This window comes from Cylas formicarius, unplaced genomic scaffold (assembly GCF_029955315.1).
Source record: "Cylas formicarius isolate icCylForm1 unplaced genomic scaffold, icCylForm1.1 PGA_scaffold_10__41_contigs__length_53128322, whole genome shotgun sequence".
Lineage (NCBI taxonomy): Eukaryota > Metazoa > Arthropoda > Insecta > Coleoptera > Brentidae > Cylas > Cylas formicarius.
The window spans coordinates 18,250,005-18,277,659 of NW_026844214.1; the positions used below are offsets into that span (position 1 = coordinate 18,250,005).

Sequence of the window (27,655 nt, forward strand, 5' to 3'; positions counted from 1 at the left end):
CTTATTGGTTGAACCAATGAGATTATATCCAAAGAGAACCAGACAAGACCTTTACAAAGCGCCCAAAAACGGAGGGGCAGGAGTAGTCACCGTTATTCCTTCTATTCTATCTATTCTATTCTATTCTATCTATACAATTTCTTGGAATTCAGTCATACTGTAGTCCATAATTCCTCTACGGTTTACACCTTACTAAAAACATTCGACATAAATTATGAACCAAAATCCTTTGGACTTTACAATGTGGAGCAAACAACAACAACAAAATGAGACGCAATGTGTCAAAATACGAGGTAAAAGTACAGTTTGGTTCCAAAAGTATAGAACTAAAATGAAACTCAACGTTCCATATAGCAATTTAAAAAAGTTTATTTTAGTGGATTAACCAAACTTTTAATTTTAATTCTAATTGAATAACTTAATATCTGCACAAAATGTTATTAGTTATTAATTTAGTAATTAAGTAAGTATTATTACATTTTGAATATGAAAACGTTGTTTACCTGAGATTAGTATGTGGTCGGGTGCATAACTCTTAGAGATTGTCGAATTTCCTTGACATGAGAATTCATTTGTAAGTACTTTAGCCGCATATACATAATAAAATGCATAAAACATCGTAATAAGGGACGTTTTATTGATTTAATTTTCCTGGACTATAACTTTAGGTTCACTAAGTATAAAAAAACAAAATTTAATGTTCATGCCAACTCAGTCAGCTTCATGGGTAGGTCGGTTTAACGAAAGCGAAATACAGAATCGGACTAGGAACTGGATTTTAAAAAATTAAAAACCCTATCCCCTGTATGAAAATTTTGAAAATCTGATCTAGGCCACAAATTGAATTTTAATATCGCGCTGTCCCATGTTTGTTGCCTAACATGTTTTTCTGTTCAAAAGGAGTATACTAATTTCAAAAACTAACTTCAACAACCGCTTATAAAGATTTACTAGAATTGCCACATTAACCTGCATGTACTTTGCGCCATTTTCAGTCTAAAAGGCGTTATCCACACACATAACACTCCTTTTTGGCTGAAAATTTAAAGGGAGCTTGAGCTTTTTTGGAAAAATACTGCCGTAAAAACTTATTGACGATCTGTCAGCCATATTGGTGGTTTTTAGAATTCAGAACCCCAAAGAATATACGGAGGAAATGGTTTGGGAGAATAACAACGGAAGGTCAGGTGAATGCAATGCAAAATAATGCATTTACACGAAAGGTGTATTGCTTCTTCAAATGTTCCCCAAGAAGGAATAACCCTCAACGAATTCGTGTGTGCATCGATGCTAGAAGTGGCAATACTGTTTATTAAATCAATTTTCAGAAACAATATTTTTATGTAAATCTAAACTTTTTGTTAATTGTTCTATTATTACAAAAATTTAAATTATGTTTAATTATTTTTGTAATAAACAAAAACTGCTCGTTTATATTAAATTACTTTTTATTTTATTATTGTATTTCTCGAAATTACTAAAAATTCGTTGAATCAGAAACATTTCCTTATGAACTAAATCGATATAAAACTATTAAAACGAGTAAAAAAACTTGGGAGTATTCCAGCAACATGGTATGCTCAGCTGTAGCTCTGTTGGTTAGTAAGTAATTGTAATTAGTTAATAATACATTTTTTTAAACAAAGTATGTAGGATGTAGCATATACTACTAGGCTATACTATTCGATAAGTGTTAGCAATCCTTTTGTATAGTTTATTTCAAAATATATCGTTGTGTCTTTTTCCTGAATTGATTGAAATTAGCTGCTGACACCAGAACAGAATATTTGGGATGATCCTTTTTATAATATAAAGACTATGTAATTTACTGTTAGTTCAGGTATATTCTCGTAAAACTATTTTTTTAAAACGCAGAGTAAAAATAATTATTCAACACTGCCACTAATATATCAGCCGCCATATTAATATAAAAAATAGTATATTAATATGTCCCTGACTCACCCCTGCTGTGTGTGCTGTGACTCAAGTCCTTGGGTAAGTTGACTCTTTTATAATCACATTTTCCGCACACTTGAGGCGTGTATGATTGGATATTTTATAGTAGAGAATAGACAAAGAATGTTAACAAATTATTATAACGCATTTTTAGTATCATTATGCCCGGCACCAGCTCTCTAATCGCTATTTAGAGGATTCAACTGATATTTGAAGGAGTTAAAAATATCGTTGTTCACGAGATTTTGGTTAATGAATACCTTTCTTTAATTTTATTTATGCACAAACTTTAGGTAAATTACAACAAAGTGTTCGACACGAAGATGTTAATATGAATGATGAATCGTTCATAGTATGCATATGAAAAATAACCACTGGTCTGTGACCATGTATTTGTTTGACAAAATATATACTCCGTGGCTTAGGTTAGATGAAAGTTATCTGTACGTAGTCGCTTACGTGTGTAGGGTCTTAACACGACATGTTAGTCATTTCATTCGAACCTCTGCGTTTACCCGGTAATGGGCCACAGAAGCCTCAAATGGAAGAAGAAACGTCCAAAAACTACGAAAACCGTTTAACGAGTTCCAGCGAACCCCTAGTTTTCGTATTGCCATCGACATAAGCTGATTTTATCAATTATTGACCTGAGGTGGCTTTTACTTGATGAAAATCCTTTTATCAAAATAAATAAGAACTAAAAGTTCAGATTTTCACAAAATTATATATTATGACATGACAATTGTTTCGACAACACCGTGTCTTTATCAAATGATTTTGATAAAGACACGGTGTTGTCGAAACAGCTGTCATGTCATAATATATAATTTCGTGAAAATTTGAACTTTTAGTTCTTATTTATTTTGATTTTATCAACTAAATCGTCGTATTTGTTTTAATCATATAGAGGCCCGACCTATGTCGATAATATAGAAAATTGTGAAGCAACTGTGAAAAAAATCGATACATAGAACGAAAATGGCACAAGGTGCAGGTTAGTGGGTGACATATGCTTCTCTACTTATTGGTCAAAAATATTAAATAGCCAACTCAATATTTATTTCAAACTTCGCTTCAAAAATTCCTGTGTTAACAACAAGGCCTCTACATATTTGGTAGCTATACGATTTTAATCAATTGAATGTTTATTATTGGCATATCTACTTGGTTGTTCCATAAATATAATCTTAATTATTATTTAAATAGGTACAGGGGATTAAATATCAATCTTAACCCGCATTCGGTAATAATTTGAACATACGCAAACACGAAATAAAAAGAGAGGCGATTCTCACTCCAGAAGTTGCAATTTAAAGAGTTCGTATATATTCTTGTTAAAAGTTTAAACATCCATTTCACAAATGAAAAACAAAAACGCAAAACAATCGATATTTTCCCACATGTATTTCTCGTCGTATTTATTGTAGTTTCCCAGCCTCATGCATTCGAAAAAGTCACCTACGAAGTTCGTAGGTTGTCCAGTCCCCCAATTGGTAAACGTGACCTTGGTAAAATTTTTACCAACCCAGTACCAGACCCTATCATCCGTTCTAGCTCCTCCAACCCAAAATCCACCTTGAAAAAAATTAAAGCATCTAAAATTTAGCTTATATGTAAACTGATTGGAAACACTGATCCCAATACTTCTTCTTAAGTTCAATGCGCTAGTTTTAATAGTCCATAAAAACTATATAAAACCAACTTTCGCTTATTCAAAGATACCACATTAAATTACAGTATTACAGTTTTAGCAAGTGAAACTCACCCGTTGGGATGTAATTCGGTAAAACTTTGATCAGGTCGAACTGTTTTTCTTCGTTCTCCAAGCTGACTAAATTCATGCCAGCCTGTTTGCATTCCAACAAGGCCTCGTGAAATTGCCACTAAAAATAAAAACGCCTTTCAATAAGAAATTAAAATTTGGGTTGATACTTACTGTGGATTGTGAACAATAATATCGGTCGCTAAGCTTATTGAAGTTCGTAAGATCTACTTTAGCTGCAACTAGTGCAAAACAATAAATAAAAAGTAAAGAAAAAATTACACCGGCTCCCATGTTATTGCGTTAATGTTAACAATTTGTTATTTGTTGTCGTATCATACGAAATGGCAAATATACAGGTATTTTAAAACAAATAAATATAATAGGAGTGTGTAATTAAGGATTAGGTAAATCACAAAGTGTTTCCCCGTTTCATACATAGAAGTCATAGATAGTTCGATCGGTAATTTTCAACACAGTGCCGTGTAGATCCCATTTTTAACACCTGCGAATATCACAAACAATGGTATTTTCTACATATATTTTACTGATAATTTAGGATATGGCAAGCACCTTTTTCGCTTTGTTTACTGATACTATGATAACAATTTTCATTACATTTTAATTTAGCAAACTGCCCTGATAATCTTTTCAAACCCATTGTAAAAGAAAATAACCACGCCTATGATTACTTTCTACTTATCTGAGTAATCCTAAAAGTCTTCCTTAATCTCAGTAAATAATATATAGTTGTGGGTTTTGAAAAAAGAAAATACAATCAAAAGAATACGTCTGATAAATAAAACACAATGCTATTCGCCATATCAACGCTTACGATTTTCTTATCATTGTCAACTCCATCAATATTTTTGAAACTGAGCCCATTAAGCGACAAGTATTTCTTTTCGTATTCTGAAGTGAGTATCTACATCAATTCATAGGCTTGTTTTAATTGACAACTATTATTTTGACAGAAAACTTACCAACATGCATGGTTAGACTGCGAAACCAATGGACTTAGACTGGCAGCTATACAAAACAACCAACAGCAATCTGACTTATTTAACGCTCTCGCGAAGCAAGGCCTCTATACCAGTGAGTATATATGACCTCATTGTATAATTGTTCACTGAGTTTGCTGATCCTTTCAGCGGGATACTGGATAGATGGCGTTTTGTCGAGGCAAGACATGAAATACTATTGGTTACGAAACGCAACCGAAGTCAAGTATACCCTTTGGGGAACAGGTCAGCCTCAGACTCGGCAATCTAAACAACTTTGCGTGAAGTTGGGCAATTTTTATAAATATAATGAACCTTATAAGTTTCAGCTAGAAGACTGCACTTTTTGGCTTTCTTATATCTGCGAAAGGACAGACTTGTAACAATGGATTCTGTTAAAATAAACTTGAGTCTCGTACATGTATGTATTATTTGTATTTCTTAGCGGTGCATTGTGGCGACTTCTAGTGTTTCTGTTAGATAGACAGACCGGAGGAACAACGTACTTTCTACATCCTGCATGTAGATTTTTATGAAATTTATCTTCTCTGTTGCAACTTTCCATCTTGGATATATATTTTTCAGGGCCCCATTTAAAATAATAAGCATACACATAAATGCAATACAAAAAAGATCAGTTTTACAGATGTTAATACAAGATTCAATAGATAAAAAAGAATTAAACGATGAAATTATGTGAAAGAAAAGCTTTTTCAATATAATCTGCGTGACAGAGAAAATAAAAAATGGAAACAAGAATTTCAATTTACACAACATATACAGAGTACCATAAATAATAAAACTGTCTAACATCAACCTTGGTATCATAAAGAAATTGTAACAAAAAAAAGTGGGCCCTTTTAGAATCGATTTTCACTTAATGGCATATTGTCAAATTCAGTTGTTTTTGTTCTTCAATTTTAAGAAAAATAGAATACTTAGCTTAAAATATTCGCAACATATTTCAAGGTCACCGTACTAGGTGAAAAAAATTCATTCTAATGCGAAGAATATATAGATCCTTTGACACAAGACGGCAAGATGTGATAAGTAATAAGTGCCAAAATTAAGTCGATAGGTAATACATAAAGTTAAGAAATTTGAATTTAAAAAAAAAAAAAAAATCGAGACAGGTACAACTATTACAACAATATTGAACTATATTGAAGCTCAAATTAAAGACATAAACACAGCACCCTTTGGTAACGAAAGCCGCAACACGCTAGCTTTATTAATAAGAGAAGTAAGCCTCAAAACCACCCAAAATAGGTCGCACTATATAAACTAGAGCTACTTTTAAAATTTTTTTGTTTTTGCAAATACTTTTCTTATCATTTTCATCACTCTGCACGTAATGCTCCATTTGGCACAGTCAGAAATGTGACTGAGAATGAGGGCTTCCTTTAGAATTTTTCTTTTTTCGAGATTATTATTATCATATGAGTAGCCCTTCAAAAGATGCTCAATTTTTTTTAAGTCGGACACCTGCTGCAATTTATTTTTATTGCATTAAAGGAAAACAACTAGCAACAGTAATTTTAATTATCCAATGAATATGTCACTACAATTTCGAATGTTTCCAAGTGAAAAACGGACTTTACTAAATAAATAATGACAAACAACATAACAAAAGTTCGAAAAAAATAATACATGTATTAAGAAACCAAACACCTGCTAACAATACCCAAAAAGGTAGGTGAGTATACAAATACTTCTAATTTTTTTTCAGTTTCAGGCAGAGCTCTGAAGTAGCCAGCAGCATGTTTAGATAAACGTCAGCCACACAGAATCAACACCCGACACACGAGAAATCCAGAAGATGTGTACCTACTAGGAAGATGGTGAAATATGTATCTAAATTATCATGGGAAAAATAAATATTGTCAAAATGAAATTAATTAACTGCTGGTTTTTATTTTATAGTTTTAAAGAACATGTTTCAGAATGTTTATTAAAATTTACAATCTATGTGAGATTTGTGGCTTTATAGACAAATATCTGTTTGCACAATTTAAACATCCCTTTCGCAAATAAAATACAAAAATTTAAAGCAATGGATATTTTCCCACATGTATTTTTCGTCGTATTTGTTGTAGTTGCCAAGCCTCATACATTCAAAATGGTCTCCCACAAAGTTTGTCGTTTGTCCAGACCCCCAATTGGTAAACGTAACTCTGGTAAAATTTTTACCTACCCAGTACCAGTCTCCGTCGTTCGTTCTGGCTCCTGCGATCCAAAAGCCGCCTACAAAGAAAGTTCAGATGAATCTAAATTGCTATCAATCAAATCAATTCTTTTTCATTTTTTTTAATTTAGTCGATAGAGTTGTAATGTAATCTCAATGCTAATAAAAAGTAAATGAAAGTTCCTAGTTGGTACGTGTGTTTCAAGACACATTAATTACAATAAAGGCAATTGGAAAGTCAATGCTTAGAATCAATTATCTAGAGAAATGAGATATTGTTATCAAATCTGTGGCTATAGGAGGCTTTGGTCTGAATTTTCAAAATATTCTGACCTTATTACCAGATCTACCTAAAAGTCATAAAAACTTTGGAATACTATAGAATAATCAATTTTTGTTTACCAATGTAAATGATACATTAATTGCTAAAAAAATCCACAGACAAGGCTTACAAATAAATAAGTAAAATTAATTTGTATTTTATGTTACCAAAACTAAATCCGTCAAAATACCTAAATTGGCGTGAAGTAAAGTAAAACATTTAATTTTTTGGATTGTTAAAGTTGCGATATGATTTATTATTTGTTGTTGGGCGGTAATCGAAATATCAGTAAAAGGTTTGGGAATAACTCAATAATAACTCAAGCTGTCGCTGTTGTTATGACACTGACGAGAGTTAATAGTTTTCGCACATATTTATCTCCCTATCTACAATTAAATTGTACGAGCAAAAAGTAAACATCTTTATTTTAATAAACAGATACGATCCACCACCCATGGTTTCATTTTTTTTTCTTTTTCTTTATAAACACGTAGCACCCACACCAGTTATCACCGCCTGACGACTGCTTTGCTACCGGCGAAGTGCATTCTCACTTGTTTGGGTAGAATCTCTAGCTAAAAAATATTCTTAATTTGCCCAATACCACATAATATGGGCCAATGATTTCTAAAATTTGGGGGAATTCACTGCTTATACATTTTCATATATTGAATTGAAATTGGAATCCTTTAATGTAGGCTAAATGTACAATTTTAGTATTGTGCCAAAACAACGGTAACATTCCAATTATAAGTAGTGAACTGTGTATTATCTTGAATTTTTGGAATCAGGAGGTTGATCTACCCCAGATCGGGGCGTTTGTCATATATTCACGTTGTTTTTCTTGTGTGCCATGATCCTATTGGCCAATTTATTGCTACACACTTCCAATTTTTGTAGCTTGCCTATCAAGTTCAACCTCCGTATAAAGTCCTGTGGGAGATATGTGTTTTGCAGATTGCAGTGTCTGGTATACATCCTTATCAGGGTTCTCAGGTTTGCCTGCTCGTGGCTAATAGGATGTCGTATGCGCAGCATAAATGGAGGCGGTAGTTTTGGAGGGGCATGCCTGGCTATAAGTAAATTGCTTTTTCTTCGTGTTTGCTGACATTCTAGCACAGAGCTTGATGGCAGACTCTTTCACTTGCAATATGCTCGAATATGTCCACAGACGTCGGTCTAGTTCTGAACCTACTACTGCTTGTTTCTTTTTTTAAATTTTGGGGGTTATTTGCCGTTAGATAACCCATAAAATCATGTCCCGATCAATTATGAGTCAACCAAGTGTGCGGAAAATGTCACTTTAAGATGTAAAATAATATAAAATGGTCCTATCAAGCGCCAAATCTAAGAATATTAAAACATACTAGACGCGCCACTTAAAATGCCGACCAAATTCGTATTCTGCATAGAAGTTAGAAATTTGCAAATTGGGTGTATATCGTGCATTATTTGATGATGACGACAAGATTAACATCCAGATAATTAAATTTACATATAAATTTATTTGTTACGGATTGGGACAGAATTGGGAAGAACTTTGAATAGATGGCTCGATCTAATCATCTAATTATCCAGTGTTCTCTTAAAACTTTCTGTATTACAGTTATAGTAAGTAACACTCACCCGTTGGGATGTAATTCGGAAGAACTTTGATCAGGTCCAGCTGTTTTTCTTCGCTCTCCAAACTGACTAAATTCATGCCAGCCTGTTTGCATTCCAACAGGGCCTCGTGAAATTGCCACTAAAAATAAACACGTTTTTCGATGAGGAATTAAATTTTGTGTTGATACTTACTGTAGATTTAGAACAATAATATCGGTCACTAAGTGCATTAAAGTTCGTCAGATCCACTTTAGCCCCAACTAGTCCAACAGAATAAATAAATATTACGAAAATATTTAAACTTACTGACATCTTTGTTAAATGCGTTTTGCTTTGCTAGTCACAATTTGTTATTTGTCGTTGGGCTGTACGAAATAACGAATTTACAGGTGTTTTAAAGCAATTAACTAATTCAAAATAGTATAACTAAGGATTAGAAAAAAAAAAGTTTTTCCATTTCGTACATTTGTAGTCATAGACAGCGCGCGAGAATTTTAACTCCGCGATGTATTATTAAACGGAAATTCTTTAACTCTATAATTACAAATTAAAATAATTAAATAAATTAAATAAAAATAAATACAGAAATATTTTAACCGGGTTGATATTAACGATCCACTTATCATTTACTATTAACACCTTTGCATTATAAATAATAAATAAATAAGAGCATAAAATTTTACATACAATTTGTGGATTTGCTAGGATATGCCACACTCTTGCCTACGTATTAGAGCATTTCCGCAGATATCAATCTTTCTAGGCGACCTTTCTAAAACCATGGTAATAGAAATTGACTACGCTCGTGGTTACTTTATATTTAAATTCATAATCCTACAAGTCGTTCTAAATCTCAGTAATTCCTAATATATAGCTGTCAGTATTACAAACCGAGAATACAATCAAAAGAAAACCTCCGACCAATGCGAAACAATGTTCGTGGTGTCACAACTTACAATTTTCTTATTATTTTCAACAGTTTCGATATCATGGAAACTAAGTCCATTAAGCGATAAGTATTATTTTTCATATATGGAAGTAAGTATACCTAAAAGACAAGAATTTCTTTAAATTGACTTATTTTGTAAGAAAAATTACCAGCATGCTTGGTTAGACTGTGAAATCCACGGGCTTAGGCTGGCAGCCATTCAAAACAGCAAACAACAATCTGACTTATTTAACGCTCTCGCAAAGCAAGGGCTCCATACAAGTAAGTATATAAAAAAATCTACTATATTTTTCAAAAACCGAGAGACGGATACATAATTCCTGTACGTGCTTGTTTTCTTCCTCAGGGGGCTACTGGATAGACGGCATTCTGTCGAGAGAAGACTTGGAATACTATTGGTTGCGAAATGCAACGGAAATGAAGTATACGCTTTGGGGAACAGGTCAACCTCAGGCTGGGCAATCCAAAAGATTTTGCATCAAGTTGGGCAATTTTTACAAATACAACGAACCTTATAAGTATCAGCTAGAAGACTGCACCTTTTGGTTATCGTATATCTGCGAAGAGAAAAATTTGTAACCTTTGTGTTGGATATTAAAACGAAACTATTTAAAAACAAACTTGTGTGTTAATGCATGCTAGTTGTATTTCTTGTGCAGTACTGAACATTTTGCAAATATTTTTTATAAAATAAAAACGTGACTTATGAAACGTACAATTTTGAACAACAATTACGCTTAGCCCTAATGGTTAATGTTACCTACCCATCGAATAAAATGTTGAATTTTAAACATTTGACATCAAGATGATCGCTCCATAGGAGTTATTTTACATTCAAGAAGTTTATCAACATATTGCAGACTATATTTTATCTACTACCATTTTTTTTTGGGCTACATTTTTCCAAAAAAGCACGAATATATTCACTGAGTGACTTGTCTTAAAGTGGTACAATCCACACGCTTGATAGGTGCATAATTGGGTATTTTAGAGTAGGGAGTAAAAAAAGTTATAGGTTTCTTTTCTCACAACTAGCAACAAGCCATAGTAATACAAGTTAGACGATATTCAAATAATTCATAAGTATTGAATAATCCGGCTAATGTTATGATATTGTGTGATATTTGTTACAACAGATAAGCGAATTGGTAAAATAGGTCTAGTGATTTCAACATTAATAGCACAAATTGTGAAAGACCCTGAAAATTACCAAGAATATTATTTTGAATCCCCAACAATCCCCAACAGGTAAGAAATAAAATATTTAAAAAACACCATAATGGAGTGCGCTGGTTCTAAATCTTTTAAACGCTTTCTTATGAATCATCAAGAACTCTCCCTTCATGGAATTTCTTACGCCAGAATAAAAAATTAAAATTGCACTGTTGGATTTTTCTTTTTTTTGCACTGTTCAAATTTGAAATAGATGAATGTTACGTACCCCACATTAAATCATACTTGGATTCCATAATAACACTTCCAAACAGCCTAATACAGGATAGAAATAGAACTTTTAAATTCTTTTTTATACAATAAAATATTAGATATATATATTTTTTGAAAAATTTTAATAGTACCCCATAATTTTTCAAAAACACTTCTGCAAGAAAAATTCATACCCCATAATTGGCGACTTTCCTTCATTAAGGTATCCTATAGCTAAGTTTTTGCCTAATAAGACCATACCTGCAAATTTTTTATCAAAAACTTCTCCCCAGTTTTCAGAAATTTGCAGTCTATGATTCAATTTTTGTTTTTTCCTTCACTAGTCAATTTGGTACACAGAATTTGCTTTAGTTTTGAAGCTTAATATATTAGTTACGGCAACACCTTGTATACATATCCAGCTAACAGCTATCAGCTCCATATCTAAATGCGCCTGCAGCAGATGCGATAACGGGGAAGTATTTTGTCAAGTACTGTATAAAAACAAATTAATTCAAGTGTTTTTTTACAAAAAGGTTTCAATAATAATATCACACGGACGTAAACAATAAATATGAATTTAATTATTTCTATTCTTCTCATATTAAGCCCGATATTACTCTTAACGGCTCAACACCTAAGTGCAAATGAGAAAGGATATTATATCTCCAAGGATAAGGTAACCATAATTTAACTGTACTGGATATCGTTGCTAAATTTCTAATGCAGCAAGATTTTCTCGGAGCCCTTACCTTATGCAAAACTTACGGTTTGGAACTGGTCAGTCTACGTACTCCAGAAGACGAAGCGGAATTAGACTATGCTCTTAATGAATTCAATGCTTCCACGGAAGGTAAGTGTTTGAAACTACGGAATCTACTGAAAAAGTTACTAAAAACAAGCTTTCTGAATTTTCTCCAGTTGGTTACTGGTTGGCGGGTACCAAGCTAAAAACTGGCGATTGGTACTGGGTCACAACGGGTAACATGGTTTTGTATACAAACTGGGGCGATGGGCAACCGGACAATTCTGGAGGTTACGAAAATTGCCTTGAACTTGGAAATTTTAATCAATATCGGCAGCCAAGAAAATGGAATGATTTGAATTGTACAATCGAATTGAATTTCATTTGTAAACAACCTTAATTCTTGTAATAAAAACGTTTTTTTTTATGTAGATTGTTACTACCATCTTACTACTTACTAGTTGGATATTACATTTTTAAGATAGTTTCGTTATAAATGCAATTGCGCATTGAATGTAGGTCCTAGATATACAGGGTGCTGAATCTATATTAATATACATGTTCCATGTTTCATGTTTTCATAGTGCAAGGAAATTAAGAGTATATTATGCAACAAATTCTGTAAACGGCATTTAATTCACGAGTTTATTTAACACGGGCGGAGCGCAGCGGAGTGAGTGTTTAATAAACGAGTGATTAAAAAAGTATGTCGAACGTGTTGCATACTATACTTTTTCTACGACCGTTAGTTTTTGGGTACATTTTCGCCAAACAACACGAATACATTCACTGACATGACCGTCAGAATTGACAAACGTCAAAATTCAAGGGGTGGGAAATATCTCCGAAAACATCCGATTGCTCGCTCCCAAACCAGTGCGGTAAAATCCTAGAAATGTCCGAAGTGGCTCGGATCCGTGGGAAACGAAACTGACGTGGTAAAATGACGCTTCCCGCACGTTAGATCGGTGTGTAATTGGGTATTTTACAGACGAGAGTAGAAAAATATTTTTTTGTAGGTAATAATTGGTAAGCATTTGGAAAATTGTACTGTAGTACTGTAATGCGAATCGACATATCTATGTGTGTACGGTATTTTTTGGATATCTGGTGAAGTTGACCTCAAAATGAAATAAAAATCATAATGGTTAACAATAGGTTTTTGAATTTAATTTATAAGGGTCAAAATTAGGCATACAGAGTAATTAATTATTTATTAATTATTCAGCGTCTGAAAAAAGCAAACGAGGGGGGAAGGACTTAGACTGATTGGTGTTGTAATTAGTCTCTATATAATATATCTGGGAATAATTTTCAATTCCACTTCAGCCGATTATTGGTTTTCTGAACAATCAATACCGTTTTCAGACTTTTGTAAAAATTTTGATAAAAAGGAACTATTTTTTACTTTAGTCGAATCAACCTACCTATCAGGATTAAGGTTCTATAAACATTATCTTGTCCCAATCCCTAACACCTAAAAAATAAAAGTAAGTAAGTAATTAAATCATTTGTTCCTTAGAAAATACTGTATTATTACTATTATTAATGTTTATTCTTTCTATATTTTTATTTTTTCTATTTATTACTCTGGTTTAATTATTAAACTAACCTGATCTCTGTCTTAACCTGTGTTCAAAAGCTGTATTTAGATGGTCGCCTTAGTGTTGTCAGTTAAGAGGCAGAGCCAAATTCAACAATTTTAAGGAAAATACGAAACCTAAAAAATAACTATTATGTAAGCAAGACGGTGCAATTAACTCGACTAGAAAAATAAACAAAGCAATATTTCATATAGCTAATCAATATTTAACGATTTTGAAATTCTAAATTTTTAAATATATTTTTTTACTATTTTATGAATTAATGATAATTATTATAAAATTCAAAGTACCATGAATTTCTTTATTGTAAACAAGACATTTTTGGGTATTAGCTTAAAAAAAGTTTTTGAAATGTAATAGAAATATGATCCGCATTATAAAAATTAAAATGTTTTTCTATTATGGTTATTGCAATTTCAAGGATATTATTTCAACTCTGGAACATTTAAAATTTTTTAATAGTTTTTTCCAGTCGTTCGATTCCGAGCGTCGTGAATGGTACAAACCTTCTCTATCCTATATGGTTCTCATAATGCCAGCTACTGACCGTCCAAGGGATCCTCATCATGCTGCGATGGCATATCATTTTAAACGCCTCTATTCTCCTATGGCAAGTAGTGTTCAAGATTCTGAGCCATGGGCTGCCATGTGGTCTTTCCAGATCTTGACCAGCCTGCTCAACGCTTCTTTTGCCAGTCTAATCCTTCTCTTGATTTCTGGCTCGGAACCTCCCTTGGTCATCTTATCTGTAATAGGTTAAGAGGTTAATCTCGTATTCCACGAACCAGCACCAACCCTGAGTGTTCTAGTGGGATCTGAGGCAGGCAGTAGTTTTTTAATCTCTCTTGTATGATTTGCAAGAGAACATTAATGATATGAGCAACGATTCTGTAATTGCCGTATTCATCTTTAGCTTCTTTTTTATGTAATGGGATTTCGGGCCCTTTTCCATATTTTTGTGCAGGTTTGATGCAGCCGCGATGATTTGGTCTGGTCCAAGATATTTCTGATTGTTAAGGTTGTATAGAGCGGCTTCTACCTTGGATTTAAAAATGAAAAGCTTGCGTTTATGGGTGTTTTCTTTGCCGCTTTGTACATCATCTTCTCTTCTGAGGCTATCAGGTTTTCACAGTGTTGCCACCATCGTTCTATATTTCCAGGTCTCGTTAACCCGTGTGCATCCTCGATCGGAAGGTAAGTGAGTTTAAGAGGTCTTTGGAACCATTTTGATTTTTTTTTAAAGATCTCAAGGTTGATTTGAGTTGGCATGCTTTTCAATATGTTCGCATATTTAGAAAATATTCAGTATAATACGAATACTATTATATGTTGTTTAAAAAAATTAAGAATAAGAACACAAATTTATTTTATCTCTTAATAACATGCAATTGGAAATCGTTAAAAATTAATAATATCAATAACAATAATATACACTTTTCTTTGTTATGTCATTTTTAAAATTAAAATAACTCAAGGATACAAATGTTATCAAAAATATACCAGTTATACCAGTTATACCAGTATGTCGTGTTTATTTACAAAATTTACATGCAAAGCGTAACCCAAACCCAAACGGACTATATTATAAAAACCGAAATATTCCAAAAAAGTCCCAATATCTCCATGCACACAGGTTCATTAGGATACCCAATTCCAGGCATAATTTTTGTTTGATTTTAATGGACATCCCTTTTAAATTTTTACATTTTTTTATGTAAATATTAACTTAATTTTTTTAATTAGTAATATGCATTATTTAACAAAATAAAAAACCAAAATCGAATATGTCATTCACTTTGGTTAATAAACTGTTTTGAGTATGTAGACTATTTTTCAGCCATTAATATTTCAAGCTCTTACGCTTGACTATGTATACCTATTGCTGATGTTTTATATAAAAATAGATCAATTAAAAGCTTAAAATGGATCTTCGTGGTAGTGGAAGAATATTTTATCACAAATTCAACTTTGGTTTGCAAATATTCCCTTGTCGATTTTATTTTTTTACAACAAAAAAAATGGTTGAAGCAAATAGTTACAAGTGTTAAGATAACAAAGATTAATCACCTAATCCGGCAAGGGGAATTTTCGTCAATGTTTGTAGAACAATATAATGCGAATTTGCACAATAATATCAGCGAGGTCACATTTATTTGCCATGTAAAACTAGTTGTTTTCATTTATAAATAGTACGCGGTAGATAATAGTATCACAGAGGGCTAATAACTTAGAATATGGGAATATATAATGTAGGGGTAAAAGCTGAGAGCTGTTTCGCTTTATATTCCATGCGTGTACCAACGAATTTTCCATCCGTTAGATTCGTTTTGTTGTTTTGTTGACAAAATCTACGACCTAATAGAATTTGGGTAAATCGGTTATTTTGGAAAGTACATATGTGAAATAAATATTAAATTAAATTAAACATGACTGTGACTTCTACCCAAGCCTGTGTGGTTCGTTTTGTAGTTAAGCAGATTGTATGTCGAACAAATCTATTCAATTATTATAGTATTAAGTAGAACAAACGTTTAACGACGTATGATATTTTGCGCGGATCTTTACGGTGTTGGCCTTGACTTTGTTTGCATTTATAGTTTCCAACCCAAATAAAAAGCTCCAAATGATGTTATTAAAAATTTCATTTGCGATAAGCAAAGGCAGATTAAATATATAAGCTACAAAGAACTAGAAAGGTAAATCAAGACTTTTAAAAATCTAAAAAAAATGACATTCAGATTGATTGCAGTGACGGCTGCCTTGTCAGCTGTCATTTTCGTAAGCGCCATTTCAGATTCTGAAGATTCTGATGGAGCGTCAATAAACGCAACTGGAAGGCTGTTCGTACGACAGAAATATTTCGAAGTCTCTTTTGGTGTAGTAAGTATATGGTGAACATTACATCCGCAGTTTGTAAAATAATTAATATTATTGTCTTATTAATATTTTATATGTAGAATCGCACCACGTACTTTTACCACATATTGGATTACCAATTGAAATAGAGTTCAATATTTTAAATACCCATTTTAAAAGATAATATTTTACGGATCATTATAATATGATTGAACCAAGATATTTTTTATAACAAAATACTCATATGTAATGTGTCTATGTAATTTTCGAAGTACTTTTAAGCAATATATTAAATATTGGCAGTGCAAATGCAAAAATATACTGCTAGACAACGGATTGAAATATTTATAATCCGTAAGTAAAATTCAAGACAAATATATTCTAAAACTATTGAATTCTTATACATATTAAGCTTTCAGTTTATTCAATGGATAAATTGAATACAGGTACAGCGTATACAACTCGTTACAAAAATCGAAATTGCGTTGGTACCAAAAATGTAAACAATCCTAAATCGATTATCAATTATGAATAATCTATGGGGGCATTAACAAAACAAATGGACCGCTTTTTGATACTTGGCAATAATATAAGAGAATATAATAGGTTTTTATGAAAATAGCAACAATGTTTTCAAACAAACTCCCATCGTTTTAATTGGAGATAAATATATTTTTTATGCCAAAGAAGACAGGGTGTACACGAAAATAATAAATACCACGAAACATACATAAATTCAAATTAAACGTTCGCAATTTCCAATATATTGTTAAACAAAAAATGAGTTTTTTAAAAATGTAATTAATTGGAATTTTATTTAGATAGTGTTATGAAATAGGTAAATCGAATTTATGAAGGGTAGCCATAAACAGGCAATGGAAATTTATTTGTGCTTGTAATATTATCTAATAATAATAATAATAATAATAATAATAAATAAAACAACATAGATGTAAGATTAAATAGCTTATTAATTTTAAACTTATTATTATCTCTTCTTGGCCGTGTGTTCGATCTTGAGTGAGAGTCATGGCAAGTATGCGGATCGCAGAAAATAGCTCCATTGTAGGACAGAACTGTCCCGAGAAAATTGTAAACAACGTTTACCCAACTTTAATTAACACCGCAACACTTATTAAAAATTTATTAACCAACCACATTAACGAAAATTCCGAAGTCAACCGTTTGGAAAATTGTAAATAATCTTTTCTTTTCAAAATTATGAATTAGGGGTAAAATTTACAAGACATACTTAGATAATTTAATATGTGTGTATGTAACCGGTTTAGAACGTCTTTCGACGTTGCTCGACGCCTTGCCTCCACCTGTTTCGATCTTCCCAATCAACATCTTGCAGGTTTCTTGCGCTCATCGCTTTTGTTGCGCCCTGTTTCCAATAGGTTTTTGGTCTTCCTCTTTTCCGGTGTTCTTTAGGTTGCCATTCCATTGCTTACTTGGCAAGTCTTATATGTGACATTCGTTGCACGTGTCCGTACCAAATTAATTGTTTCCTTTCAATATCATCTACTACGGTTCCTTCGATGCCCATTATTTCTTTGACTCTATCGTTTCTAACCCTGTCTCTTCGAGTGACCTGCGCATTACATCTATCTGAACAGCTTCTACCTTTTTTATTTTTGATGGATTGGATTTAATCAAATGATATAGATACAAAACAAAAACGCCATCAAATTGAGGTAATAGGATTGGATGGATTATATTTGTCTGCAAAGAGCATGAAACTCCTATATATTGAATCTTATAATACATAATTAGAATCAATAAAAATCTTTCATTCATCGTACCAATATTAGCTCTGCTATTAATGCGAGTGTAATAAAAAACTTCTTGAGTACGAATATTTTAAAATTCCTTCACATTCTTGGAGAAATTCGGCATAGATGTTGATAAGCTTGATTGATACAGTAAGTGACTAACTTTAATAAGTAATAATTTGAACTTCTATAAATGCGTGTTCAAGTAATGAAGTATTGTTTAATGTTTAATATATCATTCATCAGTAAGCGAACTAATTCTTTGTATGATCTCGCATTTTTTGTCCTTTGTTTTGCAGTTTTTGAGAAAGACCTGGGTTGCCGGTCGGTATATATATATATATATATATATATATATATATATATATATATATATATATATATATATACAAGAGCGTTGATAAACGATGATTTTTGGACCGGATGGTGATGTAACCATGCATTAGGGTATCGGTCAGTGTGCGTAAGTTTTCTGTAAACACAATGACGCAATGTTCAAAAATTTAAAATATCACTGACCACATATCAAAATTTCTAAAGAAGTATAACGTCAAAACCAGACTTACCACTTATCCAAAATCTCTCGACATCTTCGGTTCGTCAAAGATAAAATTCCATTTGAGGTTTCCAGGAGTTTACAGCATTCCATGCATATGCGGCAAAGAATTCATCGGAGAAACCGGAAGAAAAATATCAACTAGGCTCAAAGAACACGAAAGAGCCTCACGACTAAGACAAATAAACCCATCAGCTGTTGCCGAACACAATCACGAAACCGTACATTAAATTTTATTCGATAAAACTAAAATGCTTGCATGTAATCAATTCTTCTAACAACGAAAAATCCGAGAGTTTATAGAAATCTATAAAGAACCTAACAATCTTAAGCGCGACTCTGGTCTTTACCTGTCACCAACATGGGAATCGGTCATCTGCCCCTCATTTAGTTCCGCCCTCCTCAAACAATATATAAGCAAGTACAGAGTAAAATGTGAGCCAGTTTCAGTCAAGCTCTGAAGAAGCCAACAGGATGATTGGCGAAACGTCAGCAAGTTCGACTCAGCAAAACCGACGCAGGAGGATACCAGAAGTTTTGTAAAAATGAAATACTACTATTCAAATATTATGTTTTTAAATTCTTTTCTAAGTTCTTGACAGTTGACTTATTTGCAGATCAATAAATTATTGTACCAAATTAACAAAAACTGTTAATTTGGAAATTAACGCCATTTTCAATAATTTTCTTTTACGAGGCCAACTGAGGCATCATATTACTTTGTTGTGTGTTTAATGCTGGTCTAAAATGGATCGATGTTAGATATTTGGAATATTTAGGAGGAATAATTAGAGGTTACTATTTTAGTTTTAATAAACATAAGGATTTTTTAAATCTTTATAACATTATAAAGAACACTTACAACAGCAATGGGAGCAGCATTCCTTACTCGTCAAAATTAACATTTTCTTCAGAAGGCTATTTACAAATCTTCTAGATCTCTTCTGCATCGTTTGGTTATAAACAAAGCTAGCTGACGTGTCGCCAATCATCCTGATGGCTTCTTCAGAGCTTAAGTGAAGCTTGCTCACATTCTATTCTGAACCCATTTATATACTGTTTGAGAGAAGAGGAACTAAAAGGACATGAACATTGTCTCAGATTTCCATATTGGTGAAAGACAGAGTCGCGGTTAAGATTGTTTGGTTGTTTAGAGATTTCTATGGATTCTCGGATATTTCCGGGTAGAAGAATTGATTACATTGATTAATTTTTAATTTGATCTAATGAGATTTCGGTTTCATTATTGTTCTTGGCAACTTTATTTGACTTTATTTGTCATAGTCGTATATTTTTTGTTCCGTTTCTCTGATTAATTTTGACATAGCTCTTTCAGATATATTGCAATTCGGGAATCTGGAATCAAACCTATACAAACGAATTGAAAAATTCATGTCTTGAACATATTTTTTGAGACGGTGAAATTTATGAACAGAACCATCTGTGAGATCTCCAGGATGGTTGGCGAAACGTCAGCAAGATCGATTTATCAACCACCGACGCAGGTGCAATGCAGAATATTTGTAAATAGTCTTAATTTATTCTGTGATAGTTTCCTTTAAAAAAAAATCTTCAGAAATTTTTTGGTAAACAAGTTTGATAAACGCCAGATTAGTTTATTTGGCACCAACGGAGGGAGTGCTTAATAAATGAATGACTGAAGTTTTCAGTGTCGCATACTATATGCGTACCTTGACCATCAGAATTGACAAACCAAAGCCCTGGCTCACCGAAAATATCCGAAGCCGCTCGCATCCCTAGGTAACGTCTTTAAGCCACACTGTATAATGGGTATTTTAGACCAGGAATTTGAAAGGGGGATTTTTTTTTTGGGAAAAATATTTAGATGGTATCCAAGGAACTAAAGAGATACTTTTTATCCCGAGGCAAAAGTTTATAGAGAATATGTCGAAAATCACCTAAACAGATACTTTACTTCAGAGGTTTATACACTAGTTATGCACCTTGAGAGTATATTTAGAAAAACATTGTTAGGATTTAAGTTTAGGTACATTAAAAAAAGTAATATATGAAAATATCATTCGGTGGTAGTGGTGACACATTATTGAATATTTCGTAGTTTACTTTTCATCCCTCTCATTCCTTGTTTAACTTTATTTTTATTTATATCTTAGGGCACAATGAAGAAAAATAACTATTAAAAAGAACGCTTTTATCGAAAAACTTTTATCAAATTTCATTTCAAAATAATAATTTTTACTAAAATATAGAAATGTTACTTTTCACATTTTTTTTGGTTTGATTAAAAGCAAAAGTCAAGAACATAAATCGTTCAATAAAATAGTTTCAAATAGTTCTTATATGTTGCATACTTTAATGGACGTCATATTAATAGTAATATAATATTATTAGCCGATAAAATCAAATTATTTTATTACCCAATTGTTTAGATAAGTATTTAGCAAATGATATTTTAATTTGCAAAACACATGTATTGTAAAAGCTACATATATGGAGTTACACCAACAAACCAATTGTTGGCAAAATTAGAGTCATATTTATATAACCATAATGTAATAATAGAATTTTATCGAAATTTGAAAATTATTTTGTACTCTGACGAGGGACTGTGGTTTAATACTTTTTTTGCTCACAGCTTAAGACAGATTCTTTCAGCAATCTTTCGCCAGAGCATTGGCCATTTGCAAAACTAGAGGGATGACTTTGGCCACCATTAGAAATCAAGACGATTACATTCGATTAAATGATACGCTAAATGTGCTGGGAGTGTCGCCTTTGGGTAAGTAGCCAAAAGTCAAAACGCAGGAGATCGTCGAACATTAAACGAGACTGTAATATTAGTTTCATATTCCGTTACATCAATAATATCAATAACAATAATATTTCCCGTAAAAGGTTGTCGATATTTCGAGTATCACTTTTTCCATCTTTATATTGTGTTACTTGTTCCGCTGTGAACGCTCGCACTATTTTTAAAGGAGTCGTTTAAGCCCTTAGAGTTTTGACTTGTAATCTAAGAATAAGTTACAAATCCTGAAAGAAGACCATACTACTAAAGTGTAACATACTACCAAGAAGTCACATGCATCATCAACCACTTATCATCTCTCTTACTCTATAATATACTTGTTGCACAAAAACGATATGACTCTTGCGTAGGCATGGTTAAATATCATTTTTGTATGATAATGTTGAAATGTTGAAAATTTTGTCATTAGCATAACCCCCCGTTGATCTGTGTATTATATATTCTTTAATAAAAGGATTATCTTGTTTTTGAATCAGAAGATGGATAAGTAAGTTTTGGAATGAAACTGACATAATTAATTCGAACTAATGTTAAATTTAAGTTTAATATATGTGTAAGCGTTCTTGCGTGTCCGTGTGTCCCCTTTGCGGGGTAATTATAAAAATAATTAAGTAATTATAAATGAAATTTACGGCTTGAGTGACTGTATAAATTAACTGAGGGATATAATTTTTAAATTATCCAATTGTACGTTAAAATATCATACTACAAAAAAATCTTTTAGAGAGCTACTGGCTAGGAGGCATTATGTTACAAAATGGCGTTTGGGTTTGGATTAGTACTGGTGAACGGATTGGATACTTCAACTGGGCATCGACTCGACCGGTTTATTCATCAGCTCAAACCGAATATTGCCTAAAATTAGGTGCTTACTTGCAGGCAACTAGAAAATACGAATCTAGACAATACGATAACGACAATTGTGCTTGCAAATTGTTGTTTATTTGTGAGAGTTTATAAAATTATACTAGTGTTTACATTATTTAATATCATTATGTTTATTGTACGTTTAATAAAATACGTTAATACTTATTTTATATACATAAATTATATCTTTATTATACAAAACAGACCATGCATATCACGAAGTGGCGATATTCAACATAGCTGCTCTGTCACATAACTACTTAAACACCTAATTATACACCGATCTAGCATGCGGAAACTGTCACCTTGCCACATCAGTTTCGTTTCCTATGGATCCGAGTCATTTCAGAATCGGATGTATTCGGAGATTTTACGGCACAGCTTGAATTTTGACGTTTGTCAATTCTGACAGTCATGTCAGTCAATCCATTCATGTTGTTTCGCAAAAATGTACCCAAAAACTAACGATCGTATAAAAAGTATAGTATGCAACACGTTTGGTAAAGTCACGCGTGGCTCGAACGCCGTTTACCACACTCATTGCATAATATACTAATTTTTAATTATTTCGATGAAAAAATAAATCTCATTTTAAACCAACATGTAGTTTCTCAAAAGTTTAATTTAATGACTGCAAATAAGTTCTATTTATAACACACTTTTGTGTAATTCTTTAATTATAATTTCTGAAAACGAATAAAAAAATTAAATTTTTCTACAAAGAAAAGAAGACAGCAAGTTAAATTTAAATATAAATAGTATCAGCAAAATTATAAAAACCTCTGATAGAATTGTCAACTATTATAATGAAATAACCATTCCAACCTTTATACTATACCGCTATATATATATATATATATATATATATATATATATATATATATATATATATAACACATGTATTGTAAAAGCTACATATATGGAGTTACACCAACAAAAAGATAACCAATTGTTGGCAAAATTAGAGTCATATTCATATAACCATAATGTAATAATAGAATTTTATCGAAATTTGAAAATTATTTTGTACTCTGACGAGGGACTGTGGTTTAATACTTTTTTTGCTCACAGCTTAAGACAGATTCTTTCAGCAATCTTTCGCCAGAGCATTGGCCATTTGCAAAACTGGAGGGATGACTTTGGCCACCATTAGAAATCAAGACGATTACATTCGATTAAATGATACGCTAAATGTGCTGGGAGTGTCGCCTTTGGGTAAGTAGCCAAAAGTCAAAACGCAGGAGATCGTCGAACATTAAACGAGACTGTAATATTAGTTTCATATTCCGTTACATCAATAATATCAATAACAATAATATTTCCCGTAAAAGGTTGTCGATATTTCGAGTATCACTTTTTCCATCTTTATATTGTGTTACTTGTTCCGCTGTGAACGCTCGCACTATTTTTAAAGGAGTCGTTTAAGCCCTTAGAGTTTTGACTTGTAATCTAAGAATAAGTTACAAATCCTGAAAGAAGACCATACTACTAAAGTGTAACATACTACCAAGAAGTCACATGCATCATCAACCACTTATCATCTCTCTTACTCTATAATATACTTGTTGCACAAAAACGATATGACTCTTGCGTAGGCATGGTTAAATATCATTTTTGTATGATAATGTTGAAATGTTGAAAATTTTGTCATTAGCATAACCCCCCGTTGATCTGTGTATTATATATTCTTTAATGAAAGGGTTATCTTGTTTTTGAATCAGAAGATGGATAAGTAAGTTTTGGAATGAAACTGACATAATTAATTCGAACTAATGTTAAATTTAAGTTTAATATATGTGTAAGCGTTCTTGCGTGTCCGTGTGTCCCCTTTGCGGGGTAATTAAAAAAATAATTAAGTAATTATAAATGAAATTTACGGCTTGAGTGACTTTATAAATTAACTGAGGGATATAATTTTTAAATTATCCAATTGTACGTTAAAATATCATACTACAAAAAAATCTTTTAGAGAGCTACTGGCTAGGAGGCATTATGTTACAAAATGGCGTTTGGGTTTGGATTAGTACTGGTGAACGGATTGGATACTTCAACTGGGCATCGACTCGACCGGTTTATTCATCAGCTCAAACCGAATATTGCCTAAAATTAGGTGCTTACTTGCAGGCAACTAGAAAATACGAATCTAGACAATACGATAACGACAATTGTGCTTGCAAATTGTTGTTTATTTGTGAGAGTTTATAAAATTATACTAGTGTTTACATTATTTAGTATCATTATGTTTATTGTACGTTTAATAAAATACGTTAATACTTATTTTATATACATAAATTATATCTTTATTATACAAAACAGACCATGCATATCACGAAGTGGCGATGTTCAACATAGCTGCTCTGTCACATAACTACTTAAACACCTAATTATACACCGATCTAGCATGCGGAAACTGTCACCTTGCCACATCAGTTTCGTTTCCTATGGATCCGAGTCATTTCAGAATCGGATGTATTCGGAGATTTTACGGCACAGCTTGAATTTTGACGTTTGTCAATTCTGACAGTCATGTCAGTCAATCCATTCATGTTGTTTCGCAAAAATGTACCCAAAAACTAACGATCGTTTAAAAAGTATAGTATGCAACACGTTTGGTAAAGTCACTCGTGGCTCGAACGCCGTTTACCACACTCATTGCATAATATACTAATTTTTAATTATTTCGATGAAAAAATAAATCTCATTTTAAACCAACATGTAGTTTCTCAAAAGTTTAATTTAATGACTGCAAATAAGTTCTATTTATAACACACTTTTGTGTAATTCTTTAATTATAATTTCTGAAAACGAATAAAAAAAATTAAATTTTTCTACAAAGAAAAGAAGACAGCAAGTTAAATTTAAATATAAATAGTATCAGCAAAATTATAAAAACCTCTGATAGAATTGTCAACTATTATAATGAAATAACCATTCCAACCTTTATACTATACCGCTATTTTGTCAAACCGAAACCATATTAAATTAGGTATCCCATAAAAATTGGTTTATTAGAACTAAAAAATGTATATATCTACTTTAGACATTCTTCCTTTTTTCACCATTAATGGCGGTTAAACAAATGCAAATGGTTAATGTTTTATATGTGTGGATGAATTGGGCGAACCTATCTTTCCCGAAGTCCTTTCTTTTAATGTCATTTTTAAGATAGCGCAGTAATAGGCATAGTAAATAGCACAGTGGGTAGTAGGTATCAGCGGCACAGTTCGCTAAATACTAAACTGTGTTAACAGTGGTTTAATACGTTGAACTGATTTAATTAAATCTCCTAAATATCAACAAAATAAATTTACTTATTGGAAAGAATATTTAATTTAATTTAAAAATCAAGGCCCAAAAAATTACTAGCTCAAAATACGCCCATTTTAAATAGCAATTTTTATCTGCTAAAAAAAATGTACAAAGTGCGCCTGTATATTTTTATGGTATGCATAGATCTGAGTGTATAACAAAATGAAAAATTGGCATTTCATATTGCAGATTGCAGATTAGTAATCTTGAAGTTGGAGCATCTGATTTAACCTCGTTCGGATAGATGGCGCGATCCACACGTATTGGAATTAAATATTTTAATATAAAAAATATATATAGCTTTAAATACATTTTCCATGTATGAAAAATACAACCAGAAAAGTTATGGAAGATGCAATTATTCTCATAAACAAACTCAATTATAATTCATATACATTATTGCAAGTCATTTATTTGTTTATTTTGCACTGCCCAATAGGATTGCTAAACTGCACTTTGCACAATCTTCTTACTTAACAGCGCTTTCTTCACAATGAATTCATTTTTTCCCTGGATATTTATTTGGTTTTGGGTATATTTTTACGTAATACTGCCGAGCAACATGATATACAAACTGAAAACTACCACATTGACCAACTACTAGCAGTGTGTCATATGGAAAAAAAGGGTTTTAAAAAGTAAAATTTTTCTATCAATATAACTACAAATTGCACCCTTCTCCTTGCAATAATTAGGCTACAACCACTGATTTGTGAAAGCACTATGTATAATAGCTATATGTCAGGTAGGTACATGAGAACTGGCATGATTGCAACCTGTTTATGATAAATATTTAAATGTGAAATGTAATGGGATTCGTTATTTTCCTTGTACAGTAGAAAATTTTCCAGTGTTTTAGATTCTAATATTTAGATAACTGTTTTTGAATGAGCTGCATTAATTACTGTCAAATTAATTATAATGCATTGTTAGAATTTTTTTAGGCTGTTTAGGCATTATGAACGCAAGGAAGAAAACTTCAACTTGTAAAAAAAATTATTCGCATCTCTTAATAATGTCCTTAAGACCTACCGGAGGGTACATATAGCAAGTTTCTCATTATACATTGACAAACAGATATTTTTGTTAGCATTAGTTGACGAACCTTAAATTGCTACTTGTCCTGTAATCAAAAATAAGATTAAAAAAAAGTCTCTCAAATTCCGGCGGGTTGTCATTTTTCCGGAAAGCCTGTATCTAAACATGGAAATCTGGTGAATTTTATTCTCTTGATTACAAATATATAATGGGAGTTTTTTTCGATGTATAGAACTTTAAGTTGGCATTACTGTTCAAGATGGCGACTGATTTAACAGCTGTCAAGTGATTTATTCTCAGTTTGGTTTGGTAATTCATCTTGAATAGACTCGCGCCTGAACAACGCTTGCAAATAGTGCAAAACGAGATTGCCGTTGTTCCCGATTTTCTTAAGCGAATTTTGTTTAGCGATGAAGCGCACTTCTGGTTGAATGGCTACGTCAACAAACAAAACTGCCGCATTTGGAGCGAAGCTAATCCTCAAGTGTATGTCGAAACACCGTTACATCCAGAAAAACTGACTGTTTGGTGCGCTTTCACTGGTCCGTACTTCTTCAAAAACGATGATGGCCAGAACGTTACAATCAATGGTGATCGGTATAGAGCTATGACTACTAATTCTTTCATTCCTGAATTGAATAACCATGATGTCCAGGAGATGTGGTTTCAACAAGACGGCGCAACATGTCACACAGCTCGTGCCACAATCGATTTATTGAAAGACATGTTTGGTGACCGCCTAATTTCACGTTTTGGACCTGTGAATTGGCCTCCAAGATCTTGTGATTTAGCACCGCTAGACTACTTTCTGTGGGGCTATGTAAAGTCATTGGTCTATGCGGATAAGCCACAAACGCTTGACCACTTGGAAGATAACATTCGCCGTATTATTGCCGATATACGGCCACA

At 32.4% G+C, this 27,655-nt stretch overlaps 7 protein-coding genes across 9 annotated transcripts; 5 read left to right on the plus strand and 2 right to left on the minus strand.

Moving 5' to 3' along the window:
• Positions 1-2,973: 2,973 nt before the first annotated feature.
• On the minus strand, positions 2,974-4,085 carry LOC132701108 (macrophage mannose receptor 1-like). The gene is made up of 3 exons (XM_060668796.1): positions 3,893-4,085; positions 3,722-3,839; positions 2,974-3,531 (listed from the first exon to the last, which is right to left on the minus strand). The coding sequence occupies exons 1-3, from the start codon at positions 4,010-4,012 to the stop codon at positions 3,299-3,301; spliced, it is 471 nt and encodes a 156-aa protein (XP_060524779.1). The 5' UTR covers positions 4,013-4,085; the 3' UTR covers positions 2,974-3,298.
• A 385-nt stretch (positions 4,086-4,470) lies between these two features.
• LOC132701126 (perlucin-like protein) lies at positions 4,471-5,140 on the plus strand. The gene is made up of 3 exons (XM_060668830.1): positions 4,471-4,635; positions 4,693-4,813; positions 4,870-5,140. The coding sequence occupies exons 1-3, from the start codon at positions 4,528-4,530 to the stop codon at positions 5,100-5,102; spliced, it is 462 nt and encodes a 153-aa protein (XP_060524813.1). The 5' UTR covers positions 4,471-4,527; the 3' UTR covers positions 5,103-5,140.
• A 1,461-nt stretch (positions 5,141-6,601) lies between these two features.
• On the minus strand, positions 6,602-9,218 carry LOC132701114 (hepatic lectin-like). 2 transcript variants are annotated; one of them, XM_060668817.1, is made up of 3 exons: positions 9,138-9,218; positions 8,853-8,970; positions 6,602-6,963 (listed from the first exon to the last, which is right to left on the minus strand). In XM_060668817.1, exons 1-3 carry the CDS (start codon positions 9,141-9,143, stop codon positions 6,731-6,733), a joined length of 357 nt encoding a protein of 118 aa, XP_060524800.1. In that variant the 5' UTR covers positions 9,144-9,218; the 3' UTR covers positions 6,602-6,730. The 2 variants fall into 2 exon arrangements, with proteins under 2 accessions (XP_060524800.1, XP_060524792.1); XM_060668809.1 differs by having other exon boundaries at positions 9,024-9,195.
• Positions 9,219-9,705: 487 nt separating this feature from the next.
• Positions 9,706-10,476, plus strand: LOC132707791 (perlucin-like protein). 2 transcript variants are annotated; one of them, XM_060679746.1, is made up of 3 exons: positions 9,706-9,869; positions 9,933-10,041; positions 10,127-10,476. In XM_060679746.1, the coding sequence occupies exons 1-3, from the start codon at positions 9,765-9,767 to the stop codon at positions 10,357-10,359; spliced, it is 447 nt and encodes a 148-aa protein (XP_060535729.1). In that variant the 5' UTR covers positions 9,706-9,764; the 3' UTR covers positions 10,360-10,476. The 2 variants fall into 2 exon arrangements, with proteins under 2 accessions (XP_060535729.1, XP_060535720.1); XM_060679737.1 differs by having other exon boundaries at positions 9,711-9,869; positions 9,921-10,041; positions 10,127-10,470.
• Positions 10,477-11,724: 1,248 nt separating this feature from the next.
• Positions 11,725-12,366, plus strand: LOC132706682 (C-type lectin 37Da-like). Its single transcript, XM_060678165.1, has 3 exons — positions 11,725-11,884; positions 11,935-12,058; positions 12,127-12,366. Exons 1-3 carry the CDS (start codon positions 11,780-11,782, stop codon positions 12,348-12,350), a joined length of 453 nt encoding a protein of 150 aa, XP_060534148.1. The 5' UTR covers positions 11,725-11,779; the 3' UTR covers positions 12,351-12,366.
• Positions 12,367-16,272: 3,906 nt separating this feature from the next.
• Positions 16,273-22,492, plus strand: LOC132708165 (E-selectin-like). The gene is made up of 3 exons (XM_060680304.1): positions 16,273-16,434; positions 21,379-21,502; positions 22,257-22,492. Exons 1-3 carry the CDS (start codon positions 16,282-16,284, stop codon positions 22,490-22,492), a joined length of 513 nt encoding a protein of 170 aa, XP_060536287.1. The 5' UTR covers positions 16,273-16,281.
• Positions 22,493-23,359: 867 nt separating this feature from the next.
• LOC132708328 (E-selectin-like) lies at positions 23,360-24,638 on the plus strand. Its single transcript, XM_060680596.1, has 2 exons — positions 23,360-23,614; positions 24,369-24,638. The coding sequence occupies exons 1-2, from the start codon at positions 23,533-23,535 to the stop codon at positions 24,602-24,604; spliced, it is 318 nt and encodes a 105-aa protein (XP_060536579.1). The 5' UTR covers positions 23,360-23,532; the 3' UTR covers positions 24,605-24,638.
• The last annotated feature ends 3,017 nt before the right edge of the window (positions 24,639-27,655 follow it).